This window comes from Mus caroli, chromosome 2 (genome assembly GCF_900094665.2).
Source record: "Mus caroli chromosome 2, CAROLI_EIJ_v1.1, whole genome shotgun sequence".
Classification (NCBI taxonomy): Eukaryota; Metazoa; Chordata; class Mammalia; order Rodentia; family Muridae; genus Mus; species Mus caroli.
In genome coordinates, this window is record NC_034571.1 from 136997272 (window position 1) to 137011642 (window position 14371).

The 14371-nt window shown below is 44.5% G+C and overlaps 1 protein-coding gene and 1 pseudogene across 1 annotated transcript in view; both read left to right on the top strand.

The window, feature by feature from the left end:
- Window positions 1-14371, top strand: part of Dtd1 (D-aminoacyl-tRNA deacylase 1) — a 159415-nt gene that overhangs the window by 135863 nt on the left and 9181 nt on the right. The window contains exon 5 of the mRNA XM_021152900.1: window positions 3976-4148. Within this exon, the coding sequence (XP_021008559.1) occupies window positions 3976-4128 (153 nt within the window). The 3' untranslated portion in view covers window positions 4129-4148. The remainder of the gene's footprint in view (window positions 1-3975; window positions 4149-14371) is intronic.
- Window positions 13199-14275, top strand: LOC110307203 (annotated as a pseudogene).

The following is a 14371-nucleotide window of genomic DNA, read 5'->3' on the forward strand; positions in this document are numbered from 1 at the left end:
CTCAGCATCAGCACCTGTAGCTGCCGTGTTCACAGAAGCACTCAGCATCAGCACCTGTAGCTGCCGTGTTCACAGAAGCACTCAGCATCAGCACCCATGGCTGCTGTGTTCACAGACGCCCTCAGCATCAGCACCCTTCGCTGCTGTAATCAGACTCACAGCGCTTTGTTTTCTCTTAGATATGGAGCTCCTGTTTATTTGGAAGCCAGTCTTTCCATGTGAGCCCATGCATAATACTATGTTTTTCTTTCTTTTTCTTCCTTTCTTAGTAGTTCCCAGGAGGGAAGGAAATAGAGTGGAGGGGAATGGAGAGAAAAAGAGAAAAGGGAATATCTGCTTGAAAGAAGAAAGGGAGGGAGGAAGAGGGAGGTAAAGGGGGAAGAAAGGAAGGAAAATAGTCCATCTGTTTCTTTGCCCTGAGATATAAATTCCACCTCCTGGATGCATTGGACCCAGTTTTCCGAGAAAAGGCTTAAATGTATTAATTTGGTTCATAGTGTTCTCACAGAGAACTTTATTTGGTGGCCTGGAGCCATGTGGGATCGGGTTATTTTAAGATAAGTAATGTAAGAGAATCAGCATTACATGGTTGGCAGAAACATGGCTCTGCCTATTGCTTAAAGAGTTATCACATGTGATTTACAAGCTTGGCTCATGGTGGTGGGGATCAGGGTTAAGGTGAAGTTCAAACCCGTGTCTCCATGTGTGTGCACCATGGGACAATGCTATTGCATCTGGTGGATGCTGCTTGGAGCTGTGATGCTCTGGAGAAGTTCCTGTTGCCTGGGATCGTGCCCCGTCATCCCCTGTGTGGGATCTGGTGTCAGGAGCAGCAGACCAGGCCTTGGGGGAGATGTGGCAGTCCAGCTGACATTCATCTTGGCCCCTGTAATATTCACATTTCCTGATCGTTACCTCTAAAACAGAAATAAAACTGAGAGGGCCTCTTACTTTCTGAAACAAATACCATATTTTCAATACCTGTCTTAGATCACATCTGTGATTATCTACTTGTATGTGCATATGTGGGTATCTCCCTATACCTAGTGCATGCAAAAGTAAATATATACCAAAAAGCAGCTTGGCACAGTGCACTGCAGAACACTGACTCCCAAATTTTTTGGTTTTATGAACCAGAATACAGAAAATAGAAGAAATTGAAGAATTCAGCAAGTATTGCCAACTTATATTTACCAAAACTATTGTTTTTTGTTTTTGTTTTGTTGTTGTTTAATTTGAGACAGAGTTTCTCTGTGTTTCCCTGGCTATCCTGGAACTCACTCTGTAGACCAGGCTGGCCTTGAACTCAGAGATCTGCCTGCCTCTGCCTCCGGAGTACTGAGATTAAGGCCGTGAATCACCACATATTGACATACAAAAGTTATTTTTTATGGGTATGAGTGTTTTGTCTAGAGGTATTCGGGATGCCTGATACCCACAGAGGCCAGAAGAGGGTGTTGGGTCTCTGGCACTGGAGCTTCCAGGAGCCTGCTAAGAATGGAGCAGGGTTCTCTGGAAGAGCAGTAAGCACTCTACACTACGAGCAATTTCATGGCCCCTAAAATTATTTTAAAATTTTAGCAAAATACACATATAATTTGCCATCTTAGCCATTTTTAGTATACATTTCTGTACCACTGTGTGTATTTACAAGGTAAAATGATTCTAAAAAAAGAATAAGACAGAGAGACTCTTTTCTATCTTCATGGTTTTAAAAACGAAAGAGGTTTTCATTGCCAAGAGAGAAATAAAAAGTGTTCTTAGGTAGAAACCCCTTCCACATCTGTGCAGAATATATAAAGGAAATATTTGTTCTTAGAAAATAACGCTGCAGAGAAAATGAAACAAAAGTTTGTGTTGTCATTTCCATACTAAAAATGTTATTACCTTTTCTTTTGACCTTTGCTACTTTAAGGGCTGGCATGTGAGCTGTTCCTTACCAGGCCATGACCACACAGTGAGCTTCTTTCTGTCAGCATGAAGTCAGCTACACACTGAGATCATAGCATAGTAGGTTTTACCTTTCACTGGGTGACTGTCAATGAAGGAAGCTCTGTGCTGACGTCCACCCTGCCATGAACATCTCTCTGTCTGTGGTCCAAGTGTTCTATGCAAATAGCTCATGGCTGGCTCTAACTCTAGATCTGGTTTTGTTCTTAAAGAAGTGAAAGTTGACAGTTTGAGTTGAAGCCTATGTGTATTCAGTCTATATTTTTTTCCTCTCTCCTCAAGATAGCCAGTGTACTGGAGCCGGAGTCTGTCTTCCCACCCCTTTGCCTGGGCTTATTGCAGTATGTAGTGAGTAACTTCATCACAGTGTGTGTGAGCTTGTCACAGTGTGCAGTGAATGAACTAACCCTGGTGTGTAGTGTGGGAGTTTATCATGCTGTGTAGTGCTGTCTCTGAAACTTTGTTTTTGCCCAAACAAACAAACACCAAACCACTGATAGGTCCAATTTGTCTGCTCAAATACTCTTGGGTGTGGGTCTGCCCTGGAGAGTGGTTGATCTACTAGGGGCCACACCCTTGAAACAACCAGACTCTTCCTCTTTTAGAAGCTATCACCAGCTAAGAGCTCCTCAGCAAGAGGTGAGACTCTGGGTGCCCCTCCCACTGTCCCATGCTGGGATTTTAGCTGGCCTGAGCTGACACGGCTCTTGTGCATACTGTCAGTCATGTAGTTCATATGTCCAGCTGGCCTGTTGTGCCTGAAAAACACCATTTCTTTGTAGTTATCCACCACCTCTGGCTCTTGTAATCTCTCATGGGTGGAATCTTGTAAGGGAACTTGCCTGGGAAGTCTCTGGATCAGTGGCACAACTCAGCACACGCATCTGATTAGCACACCAACCAGCCTGGTTATTTGCTATTACTTTTCAGGGTAATGGAAATTGGGAAAGATAATACTGTAAGGCAATCATTAATACATTTGATTTCTTGGACCAAATCGAAAGCTATTGATTGTTCATCAATAAAAGGTTGAGTTCTAAGTCTGTCTACAAAAGAAGCAGTGCTCTGGAAGGCTCTGGGAAGTGATTGTCATGGGGCAGAGGCGAGCTGGGAGAGGCTAGCCCGTCACTGAATTTCTTTCCATGTGATGGAGAAAATGCCTTGGTCTGGGAAGCAGATGGAGCTGGGTGTTGCTGTCTCTCAGGCTTTGGTACAGATACCTTTCTTGGTCCAAGAAAATCTCGTGAACCAAAACTTGGCTACTATTCTCAGCAGGCCTTCTTGGAGTGGCTGTTCTGTGGCTCACAGTGTGAGATGACCTAAGTTTCTTCTGACTGTCTAGTCTGTGGTTACTTTGAAACTGTTGGGGAGATATCAAGGGAAGAATTGGGTCACTTCAGAGCATGTGCTGCCAACCCCATCCCTTCTACCCCCGCCCCCTCCCCCCAGCTGGATTCTCTAGTGGCCGGTGGCCCATCTGTGACTACCATTAGCATAGTAGGAGCACATGGCATGGGTGAGTCAGGCTTTAGGCTCCGGAATGAATGTAACTGACACTGCTCAGTGTATTTTATTTCGGTCTTCTCTGTTACCTTCCACAAACAGTGGAATGCTTTGAACACTCTTTAAAACATACTCAGTGGGAAGACAATGTGAGAAAGGCTACAGCACCATCAAAGAAAATGGTAATGAGCTACAAAAAAAAAAAAGTCTTTCCATTTAAGGAAGTCTTCTGAGCCTGAGGAAGAAGCCTGTTGCATGGCTGTCTTCACATCCCCCATGCTGGGTGAGGAAAAGTCAGAGTGACATTACAGGTAGCAGGTAAGCCATTGTGTGTTAAGGATTCGGGTGCTGTTTGGTCAGTGTTGTCCATAATTGGATCTGTGGGCCATCGTGATAAACCAGGCACCAGGCACCAGGCAGAGGCTTTTCCTGTGGTTTCCACCTGGGAAGTTCTGAGGATTTGGCTACTTAGTCACGTCTTCACAGCTTTAAACTATTTTCTTCTTTTTCTTTTTAAATCAGCTGTCAAAGCTGGAGAAACAGCAGCAGAGAAAAGAAAAGACCAGAGCCAAGGGCCCTTCTGAGTCAAGCAAAGAACGGAATGCACCCCGCAAAGAAGACCGCAGCGCCAGCAGCGGGGCAGAGGGTGACGTGTCTTCTGAGCGGGAGCCATAGATGTGGATGCATGAGCTCAGGTAGGAGGTTCCCACTGTACAGCCTTGTCCCCACCTGCTACAGGGGGGACAGAAGTGACAAGGGGAGATGGCTGCAAAGGCAATGCTCATCTTTGAACGTTTCTTCATGGCATCCTTAAGTGTGCTACTTTCCAGCACAGTGAAGGTTATTGCTGTAAGACTGTGTTGTAGTCACTGAAACGTGTACAGGCAAGATACATGCAAGCCGGGAGGCCCAGCCAGAGGATGGGTGTGGGTCCCTCTTGCATTGCCTGTATCAGCCACACTGCCTGGGCCTGACTAACATCTGTGCCCTCCTGCCACCTGGCCCATCAGTGTCTTACTCTACCACTCTGTCCACCATTGTCACTCTTAGCTCAGCCCCTCTGGCAGAGGCCATTGTCCTCTGAAGTCGTCACCTCTCACCGTTGCCTGGTTTGTATTTTGCACCATTCTCTTCATCCTTCATGACACTGTAATTTATCTGTATGCTATATCGAGGGCAAGACTGTGTACCTTATGCTGTCTTCATACTCACAGCAGTATTTCTACCTCTGCCCTGTGAGCACTGAGGCTACAGACAGGACCACCATGCTCAGCTGGCATTGCCCCTCTGCTTTCCTGAAATGGTGCTTTGTTCTTCACCATTTCCACGCCCAGGATTGTGTTGAGGTCACTGTAGCATTAAGTTCATCTCCCAGAGTCCCCAGTGGCCTTCTGTCTCAGTTTTTCTCATTTCATATATTATCAAAGCCCCTTGTTTGATGGACACCGGACCAAACATTCAGGTACAGATGTGAAGGAGCCCTGGCTTGACCTTATCAAGTTTACACATTCAAGAAGAATAGAAACAGTTGTGTCACAGCCCAGTGCATTGTGGCATGGATGGAATGGAGTTGTGCACTAGAGAGGACTCTGGAAGTTGACCTTGAAGGACACATGGAACTGAGAAGGACAGGAGCAAGGGACTGCTGCCAAGGCAGAGGAGCAGTGTGTGTTAGCCTGTGATCACTGTAAGGAAACATCTGGCAGAGGAACAGTATGTGTTAGCCTGTGGTCCCTGTAAGGAAACATTTGGGAAAGGCTTATTCTGGCTCATGGTTTTGGAAGTTTCAGGCAATGATTCATTGACTCTGTTGGCTTTTGAGCCTTTGGCAAGGCCATATATCATGATAGGAGCATATGGTGATGCAAACCGTTTACCTCATGGCTAGGAAGCACAAAGAGGAGAACGGGGAGGAAGAGACTGCTGGGACTCTACAGTCTCTTTTTTTAGGAGCACACCTGGATTAGTAACATTATCTCCTCTACCAGGCTCCATCTCTCAAAACTTCCCCTGCATGCCAGTAGAGCCACGGTGGAGACCAGGCAGGCCTTGGCTATATGAACACTTGGAAGACACTCTAGATCTAATCTATAGGAGGGTGCCAACATTATTTTGTTGGAGGACTGGAAGAGAGGAAGTGAAGATTAGCTGAATAGTTGGGTACCAGTGCAGAGAGCAGAGAGCTTCTTGTGAAGTTGGAGGGACCTGGTCTATAACTGCCAGGAAGGTGGACTTCATCCCAGTCTAATGAAGTACCTTTTGCAAGCGAAAGATCATAGTCAAGCATAACATGCAAAGGTCATCCTCCAGCTCCAGCAAGTGAGGCTGGAAGTAGATAGGCCAGTTTGGAGGAACTATAGAAGTCCAAAGAAATAGCAGGGCTACAGGAGAGAGGTTAGGCCGGAAGATATAAAGGATCCGGGTAGAGACTAATCAGTGTGAGGGTAAGGGGTGTCTAGAAGGATGCAGGGACAGGGAACTCACAGGAAAAAAGGGAGGGAATACCAATAATAGCTATTTTGGTGAAAGTCTTGTGGCTGTGGGTCTGGGACTGAGGACAGGTCTTAGGGCTGCGTTTAAAAAAAAAAAGATTTATTTATTATTATATATAAGTACACTGTAACCATCCAGAGACTGCCCCACCCGGGGATCCATCCCATAATCAGCCACCAAACACAGACACTATTGCATATGCCAGCAAGATTTTGCTGAAAGGACCCTGATATAGCTGTCTCTTGTGAGGCTATGCCAGTGCCTGGCAAACACAGAAGTGGATGCTCACAGTCAGCTATTGGATGGATCACAGGGCCCCCAATGGAGGAGCTAGAGAAACTACCCAAGGAGCTGAAGGGGTCTGCAACCCTATAGGTGAAACAACAATATGAACTAACCAGTACCCCAGAGCTCATGTCTCTAGCTGCATATGTAGCAGAAGATGGCCTAGTTGGCCATCATTGGGAATAGAGGCCCCTTGGTCTTGCAAAGTTTATATGACTCAGTACAGGGGAATGCCAGGGCCAAGAAGTGGGAGTGGGTGAGTAGGGAAGCAGGGTGGGGAGAGGGTATAGGGGACTTTCAGGATAGCATTTGAAATGTAAATGAAGAAAATATCTAATAAAAAAATTGAAAAAAAAAGTACACTGTAGCTGTCTTCAGACACACCATAAGAGGTCATCAGATCTCATTACGGATGGTTGTGAGCCACCATGTGATGAGATGTGGTTCTTGGGATTTGAACTCAAGACCTTCGGAAGAACAGTCAGTGCTCTTCACCGCTGAACCATCTCTCCAGCCCCATATGCCTGCATTTCTTTTGTTTTTGTTTTGTTTTTTTTTTCGAGACAGGGTTTCTTTGTGTAGCCCCGGCTGTCCTGGAACTCACTTTGTAGACCAGGCTGGCCTCGAACTCAGAAATTTGCCTGCCTCTGCCTCAGGCCTGCATTTTTGAACCTTCACCTCATAAACTGATTAAACCAAGTCTAAAGACAGGGTCATTCTGGAGATATCAAACTTCAAGAGTAGAGTGGCCAGCAAGGCCTTCTCTTCCCTTCTATAAGGGCAGTCTACAAGATGCCTATGGCTTTGAGGATGTTGGAATGCAGATGGTGAGATATGTTGAGAAGAGTTGGGTGCCATAGTCCCTGCTCAGCAGATAAAGGAATGAATACATAGCACAGAGAGCCTGGGCAACTGGCTCACAGATAGTTTGGGGGCTAGGAAGGACTGCTCCTGCTTTTCCCTAGTGAAAGCATTGTGCTCTCCTGCAGTGTACTTAGGGGAGATGATGGTTCAGTAGTAACTGGTCTTGACTGACTTACCATACATATTCATGTAGGAGTGAGTGAGGCAGAGAAAGGTCACATCACACTGGGCCTCACTGGGCACAGCCACCAACTCACCAGTTTCTCATTGTAGTGCTCAGGCCTAAGGCCACTGCTTTTTAGTCATGAACTGAAAAACATGACATGGCTTAATTGTATATAAAGTGTGATATTTGGGTTCTAATTAATGTTAAGTATTTTGAATATGTGAACATAAAATATAAAATATCCACCCTAAATGTCCTTCTAAAACTTGATATTTTTCCTGCTGGTAGTCAGTTTTGTCATACAAATACTGCTGATGCTCCTGGTTAATTATCTGTCTGGAGGCAGGAGTTGTGACACATGCAGGCAGGGCAGGGATGGAGATGGGTGATGGAGAGGAGGCCTCTGCCTGGCTGAGGGCAAAATCGCCTTCAGGGTGTTGATAGACAGTGGGAAGAGCAGAAGGCCAGTCAGACGGAGAAGAAGCCAGAGGCCAAGCTCATGCTCAAATAGAGGGGACAGCAAGAAGTCAGGGTTAGGCTTAAGACCCACTCAATAAGAAGGAGACCATGCCTGGTACTGGATACCTAGCCAACTACTTAGTGCTAATGAAATCATGATTATTGGAGAAGAATCTACAACCTCTAGTTTACTAAAGCAGCATAATCCCTAACAAGAATCTATAAACATTTGTCCTTACATTTACAGATCTGTGTAGTCTTCGCTCCTCACCAAGGGACCTTCTCTTGTAACAGACAAAGATCATTATAGAAAACCACAACCAATCAAAATGCAGAGTTAATGTGGAGCTCAGTCCTAATGATGATATACCCGAAACTCTTCCACACCCAAGGCTCAGGAAACATTGTGGAAGAATGGGTGGAAAGATTTTGAGAGCAAGAGGATAAGGGGGTTTGCGGTGAGATGGTGTCTCCTAGTAACGTTAGAAGCTACATCTATAAAGTCTCACCAACATGACTGCCCGAACATGAACTGAACAAGGACACCACAAATGGACACGCCAAACTCGACAGCAGGGGTTGAGAGGAAGTCCACAAGGCTGCAACCCTACACAGAGAACTATGGGCAAGCAAGGAGAGCTGGGAGTGGGGCAGGTGGTCTTTCCTGGGAAGAGCACACTAATGGGTTATTCAGGGCCAAAGAGACAGCCCTGAAAATACACATACAAGTAACATTTTAGGACTGAAGAGGTTATATTTAGAAATATGTACATATATATGTATACGAATATGCATACAATAACAGTGAAAAAATCTGAAGGAGAAAGGGAAGGAGTATATGGAAGGGTTTGGAGGGAGTGTATAGGGAAGAGAGAAATGTAACTGTATTATAATCTCACACAAATGGACAAGAAGGAAGGCATGGTTAGGCCTCAGGTCTGTCCGGCTACTTAGAGATAGGTACTAACTCAGGGGCCCATCCAGGTCTTCCTCTCATCGAGCTGGTTGCTTCTCTTTATGTGATTTCTGCCTCCTTGGTGTTAATTAGATCCACTTCCTGCAGCTGCTGCGGGACGTAGGCAGGTGGAAGTCACAGTGTCAGAATGCATGTGGCAGTCTGTGCTGGAAGGAGACACTGACCTAAACTCCAGTGCTTTTAAGCCTCCACAGTGGAAAGCATTGGAGAGATGGGCTGTGGGTCCTAGGAGTGAGGGCTGCCACCCAGATTTCAGGCCTTCATTCTCTGGACACTTGGAGATGTCGCCCTCACTCCTAGGATCCACAGCTGGAGGCCCAGGCTAGTGTCCACTTCTGAAGCAAGTTAAGAGCTTCCCCAGCACAACAGTCTGACAGGTTGAGTCCTTCTGACCTTCCTCAGTGGTGGGCACAGAGGAGCATCTTCCAGTGTTGTGAGAACTCCCCAGGGAGGAGGTCTCCAGGTCATTTCCAGCTCTATTCATCCAGGTTTGTGTCCCAAGTGTGGTGTCTTTAGCAATAGGATCTTCTTTTCAAATTCTGGAAGGTAACCAAAGGCAATGGCTATAGCCCATATTGTCCGGGGAGACTCTTGTCTTACAGTTGTAACTCAGAGCTGAGGCAGCTGCAACAGCACCTGGCAGGGAGAGTCTCTCAGCCTATGCCAAAGAAGGTCTCTGAATCACCATTTAGCCAAGGACCAGTGAGGGGCTGGGATGTACCCACCTCTGAGAATTCAGCCACATTCCTGGATTTAAAGACTTTGAAAGGGGCCAGAAGAAGGGGCGGGGCTACTACAATCACACGTTTAGGTTTTGTGTTGTATCTTTGAAGAAGTTTGTCATCCCAACAGGCCACAAAATCACCCTCAGATATTTAGATATTTGTGCGAGCTGAAGAATGGCAGACTATGACCTTGTGTTTGTTTTGCTGCAGTTCTCTTGATTTTCTTAAGAAAGAGAAAGAGCCCTGGGGATCTTGTGCAGCCAGGGGAGCTGCTTTGGCTTTCTAGGACTTGAGAGGGAAAAGGGAAAGGCAGAGAGAATAGACTGAGTAGCTCACACTAGTGGCTCTATTTGTCTTTGAAAATGATTAAAACCCTTTGTGCTTGGGAGGATAGTCCCAGGGCGGGGGCGTTCCTCTGTCACAATGCAAATGTTCTGCTCTATTTCATCAGACAGACATAAGGATGCTAAAATTAACAGTGGTCTGTGTTTGGACCTATTTCTTCAGGTTCCTCACCTGACTCCTCAGGGTGAGAGGATTTGTGGTGTGACCCCAGGCTGTTTGTTGCCAGGCTCGTGTTAGCGCAGCCTGGGCTGGCAGGCCTTTCCTTCTGTGTCACCCATCACTTCATTTGAGTCTTTACTTAGCTGCAGTAAATTGGGTGTGAGAAGAGCTCCTGACCAGCACCCACATTTCCTTCTCAAATGTCAACACACTCAAACAAACAAGGGAAGTGTTTTGGAAGCTGCCATCTGTTTGCCTTTCCAACTTGACCTTTGCTGGAATAGTAAGATGCTGCTGTCTTAGAGGAGTTCTTCCTAATGAGCTGAGTCAACTAGAGTAGTGTGTGTGTGTGTGTGTGTGTGTGTGCGCGCGAGAGAGAGAGAGTGTGTGTAAGTACATGCACACGTGTATGTTTGCTCTAGAGTTTACAATATGCATCTTAAACATCTCTAATTCTGCTTTTAAACAGCTCCACACTAAGTAACCCGGACAGTCCTGTAACTTATGGCTCTTTCCTCGGGGTTGCTGCCGTCACCCCCACCTGCCACATGGTGCGATCACTGGTGCAGTGGATTTTATTGTTTCCTGAATGGTTATTTTAAAGAGAAATTAAGGTTAAAAAAAGATTGTTTGCCTTCATTTCTCTGATTATGGCTTTTCCTTTCATGCTGTGAACACAGCTTTCTGAACTATTTCATGTTCCTTCTCTTTGAAGAATTGCTTTCCATAGTCCTTGAAGCACATATTTGAGGAAATCTTTAGCTTTCTCTTTCACTTTTGAAGGGTAATTTTACTGGTCTGGAGTTCTAACTGGTACTTTTTATGCTTTCAGGATTTAAATGTTTTGTTTCTCTTTAAATTTTTTTCTAATATATTTTCAGTTTTAAAGGGCATATAATAGTTTTACATGTTTATGGTTCATAGTGTGACCTTTTAGTACATGTAAACACGTGTTGGATATACTGACCACCAAAGACACATTGTTTATTATTGTTTGGAACGTTCAAAATCCTCTACACCAGCTATCAGGAAGCATTCTCTTCTTTGTTGTCAAGTGTAGGCATCCTTCCGTCCATGTGATAGAAGAGTAATAGTCATTCGAATTCAGTGTGTTCCTACCCAACTGTACTCCCATGCTCATTTACCAGCTTTAGTTTAGGGGCTGGAGAGGAGCAGGGAGTCTCTAGAGAAAGGCACCTACTGAACTGTCTGTCCTAAGACAGAGATTTGATGCTGCAGGGAAGCGTCTGAAATCAGAGGCTCAGTCCTTGGACACAGTGTCATACCTACTCATAAAGGTTTCTCAGGGACGGGGGTGGTCTTTTACTACAAGGAAGCAGGCTTAGTTAATATGTAGCCTGTGTTACCTGACTACTGACAGTTGTCCCTGGATTCCTGACAGTATGAGAGTTAGCTCTTGTGAGAACTGTGTGGCCTGTTAGCTCTTGCCTGCAGATGTGAGGAGAGTAGGGCCAGATTATGAGGCTTTTCACACTAGCACCTGGGGGTGGGGTGGGGTGGGGTGGGGGTGGCTAGTTCTAACACCATCCCTTTGCTTCCTCTCCCCATCCCCCTTCCCAGACTCTAGTCACGTTAAGTCTGTTCTCCACCTCTCTGAGATCAACTTTGTCTTCTCCATATAAGTAAAAACATGCAACATTCACCTTTTTATATAAAGCTTATTTCTTTTACATAATGTTTGTTGCTTCCATCCACCTTGTTGGGAATGAAAGTATTTCATTATTTATTGAATGAGTACATAATACTTCATTGTGTATGTAAAACACACTTTTATTTATCTATTGATAGTCATCTAGGTCAATTTCATCTCTTGGCTATTGTGGATAGTGCATTAGTAAACAGGCGGATGCCGCTGTTCCTTTAGAGTGCTGATCACAGTGATTGCAGATATGTTGCAGGTAGTGGGATGGCTGCACCATATGGTGATTTTATTTCTAGGTTTTTGAGAAACTTTCATACTGTTTTCCATATGGCTAGTTTAATTTATATCCCCATCAAAAGTATGTCAGATTTTTTGACTCTCCTTGCTATCATTACTTATTTTTCATTTTACAACAGTCATTCTAACTGAGATAGAATAATATCTCATTGTGTGAGCTGTTTTTATTTTATTTTATTTTTTTCTCTATTTTTATGACCTTCTTTTTTTTTCTTTTTTTTCCCCATTTTTTTAAATTAGGTATTTAGCTCATTTACATTTCCAATGCTATACCAAAAGTCCCCCATACCCCCCCACTCCCCTACCCACCCACTCCCCCTTTTTGGCCCTGGCGTTCCCCTGTACTGGGGCATATAACTTCATTTTATTTTATTTTTTTGGTTTTCCAAGACAGGGTTTCTCTGTGTAGCTCTGGCTGTCCTGGAACTTACTCTGTAGACCAGGCTGACCTCGAACTCAGAAATCCCCCTGCCTCTGCCTCTCAAGTGCTGGGATTAAAGGCGTGCGCCACCACTGCCTGGCTGCGTGAGTTTTTTTATATGCACACTGGCTATTTGGATGTCTTCTGGGAAATGTCTGTTCAGGTCATTTGCTCATTTAAAAATCACATTGTTAGTGTTTTAGATTGGTTTGTTTGAATTTCTTATATATTCTAAAAATCATTTTTTCTTACAGTTTCCATATATTCCCCCCCTTTAATCTTCACTCTGCTGACGAATGCTTTCCTCTATAGAAAGTTTATAGTTTGATGCAATCTCCTTTGTCAGGTTTTTTGCTTTCGTTGACTGTGCTTTTGCAATCATATCCAAGTGTTTACCCTATGATGTCCTCGAGTGTCTTCTTATATTTTTATAGTTTCAGGACTCACACTTAAGTCTTTGGTTTATTTTGAGCTGATTTTTGTATATGGTGAGAGATGGTGTGCTGTTTTTAAAACAAAATCTCAAACGTTTGATTTACCAAAAGAAGGCTCAGGAGCCAACACTGAGGTGAAAGCCTGCTAGCTCAGGGAGACGGGGAAAGCACCCAGCTCACCTTTCTGCTTCACTGACATCCCAGAAGGAAAAAAAAAAAAATTCTCCATGCTTTTTTAAATGCCTGCCTTTGAATCCCTTTCTCCTAGCGGGGCTGCCTTGTCTGGCCTCAGTGGGAGAGGATACATCTGGTTTTCCTGTGACTTTATGTATCAGAGTTGGTTGGTACCCACAGTGGGGCCTCTCCATCACTGAGGGAAAGAGGGTGGGGGATGGGTATGTGTGTGAGGGTGGGACTGGGAGGGGGGCTGTGGTCAAGCTGTAAAGTGAATAAGCACATAAACCAATGAGAAACCAAAAAGAGGATGCTTTATGATGGCAACATGGAATCACCAGGGAAGACATGGAGAAGGAGAAAGAGATCTGGGTCAGAAGAGATCCTGGGAGTCCCTGTCTCCTGGAAGAAGCCCAGAACCTGTAGTAACGGAGCTCCACTGAGGATGAACCTACTGGAAAGAGGGAAGGCAAACTGGATTGTCTCCTTACTCACAGTGGGGACTGGACATTCCTCCCTCAAGGCTCAGGATGAAGCAGGAACAGATTACAGGTAAAATCAGCTCAGCATCACCAGACGATGAGCGGAGAGGCCCTAAGGAAGATGAACAATGCTGAGACCACCAATAAAATCAGCATCTCCAGGATGTTTCATTATCCACGAGCTTCTTCAAGTTAAGGAAGAGGACTACTGTCCACATCTGCTTTGTAAGCAAAACTGCTCCTTGACTTGTCACCAGTGCTTATGCAATTTTAGTGGCAAGTACCAACTCAAAAGTCCCACAAATTGGTGAATAAATCCATATGAGATTAATTCTTAATTTTCAGAAAGAATATTAAAGAAATGGCAAATGAATTTGTCTGAGTACTTCAAACTTTGTTGCATATCTTATTAATAAGCAAGATGTAGCACATGAAATTCTATGCCTAGAGATGCTCACTTTGCTATTGGAAAGACCAGCAGGTGATAATGTCATAGCAGCTATTGGCTTGCTCAAAGAATGCAGCCTCAAATTAACACAGTGCCACCAGGAAGAATCAGTGCTCGTTTTGAATTTCTTTGAAGCATTCTGCATGAGTCTGAAATTGGCAAAGGAGTCCACCATGTGATTGAATTTGGATTCAATCATACAAAAAGATGGATTTGAGAACTACTTGTTATCCTAGAAAGACTTGACTCAGTTTACCCACATGCTCACTTTGGAGGATGACTGTAATCCAGTAGATATTCTTAATGTTTCCAAGATGGATCCCAGTCTTGTAGAGAATAAAGAGAAGTACAGGTTATTAAAAAGGAAAAAAAATTCTTATTAGAATATTTTATTTTAGGAGATCACTCAGAAAAGACCCTCCACATGGGCAAGTCACCCCCACAATACCCTTGGCCTTTTTTTTTTTTTATTATTACATATTTTCCTCAATTACATTTCCAATACTATCCCAAAAGTCCCCCATAGC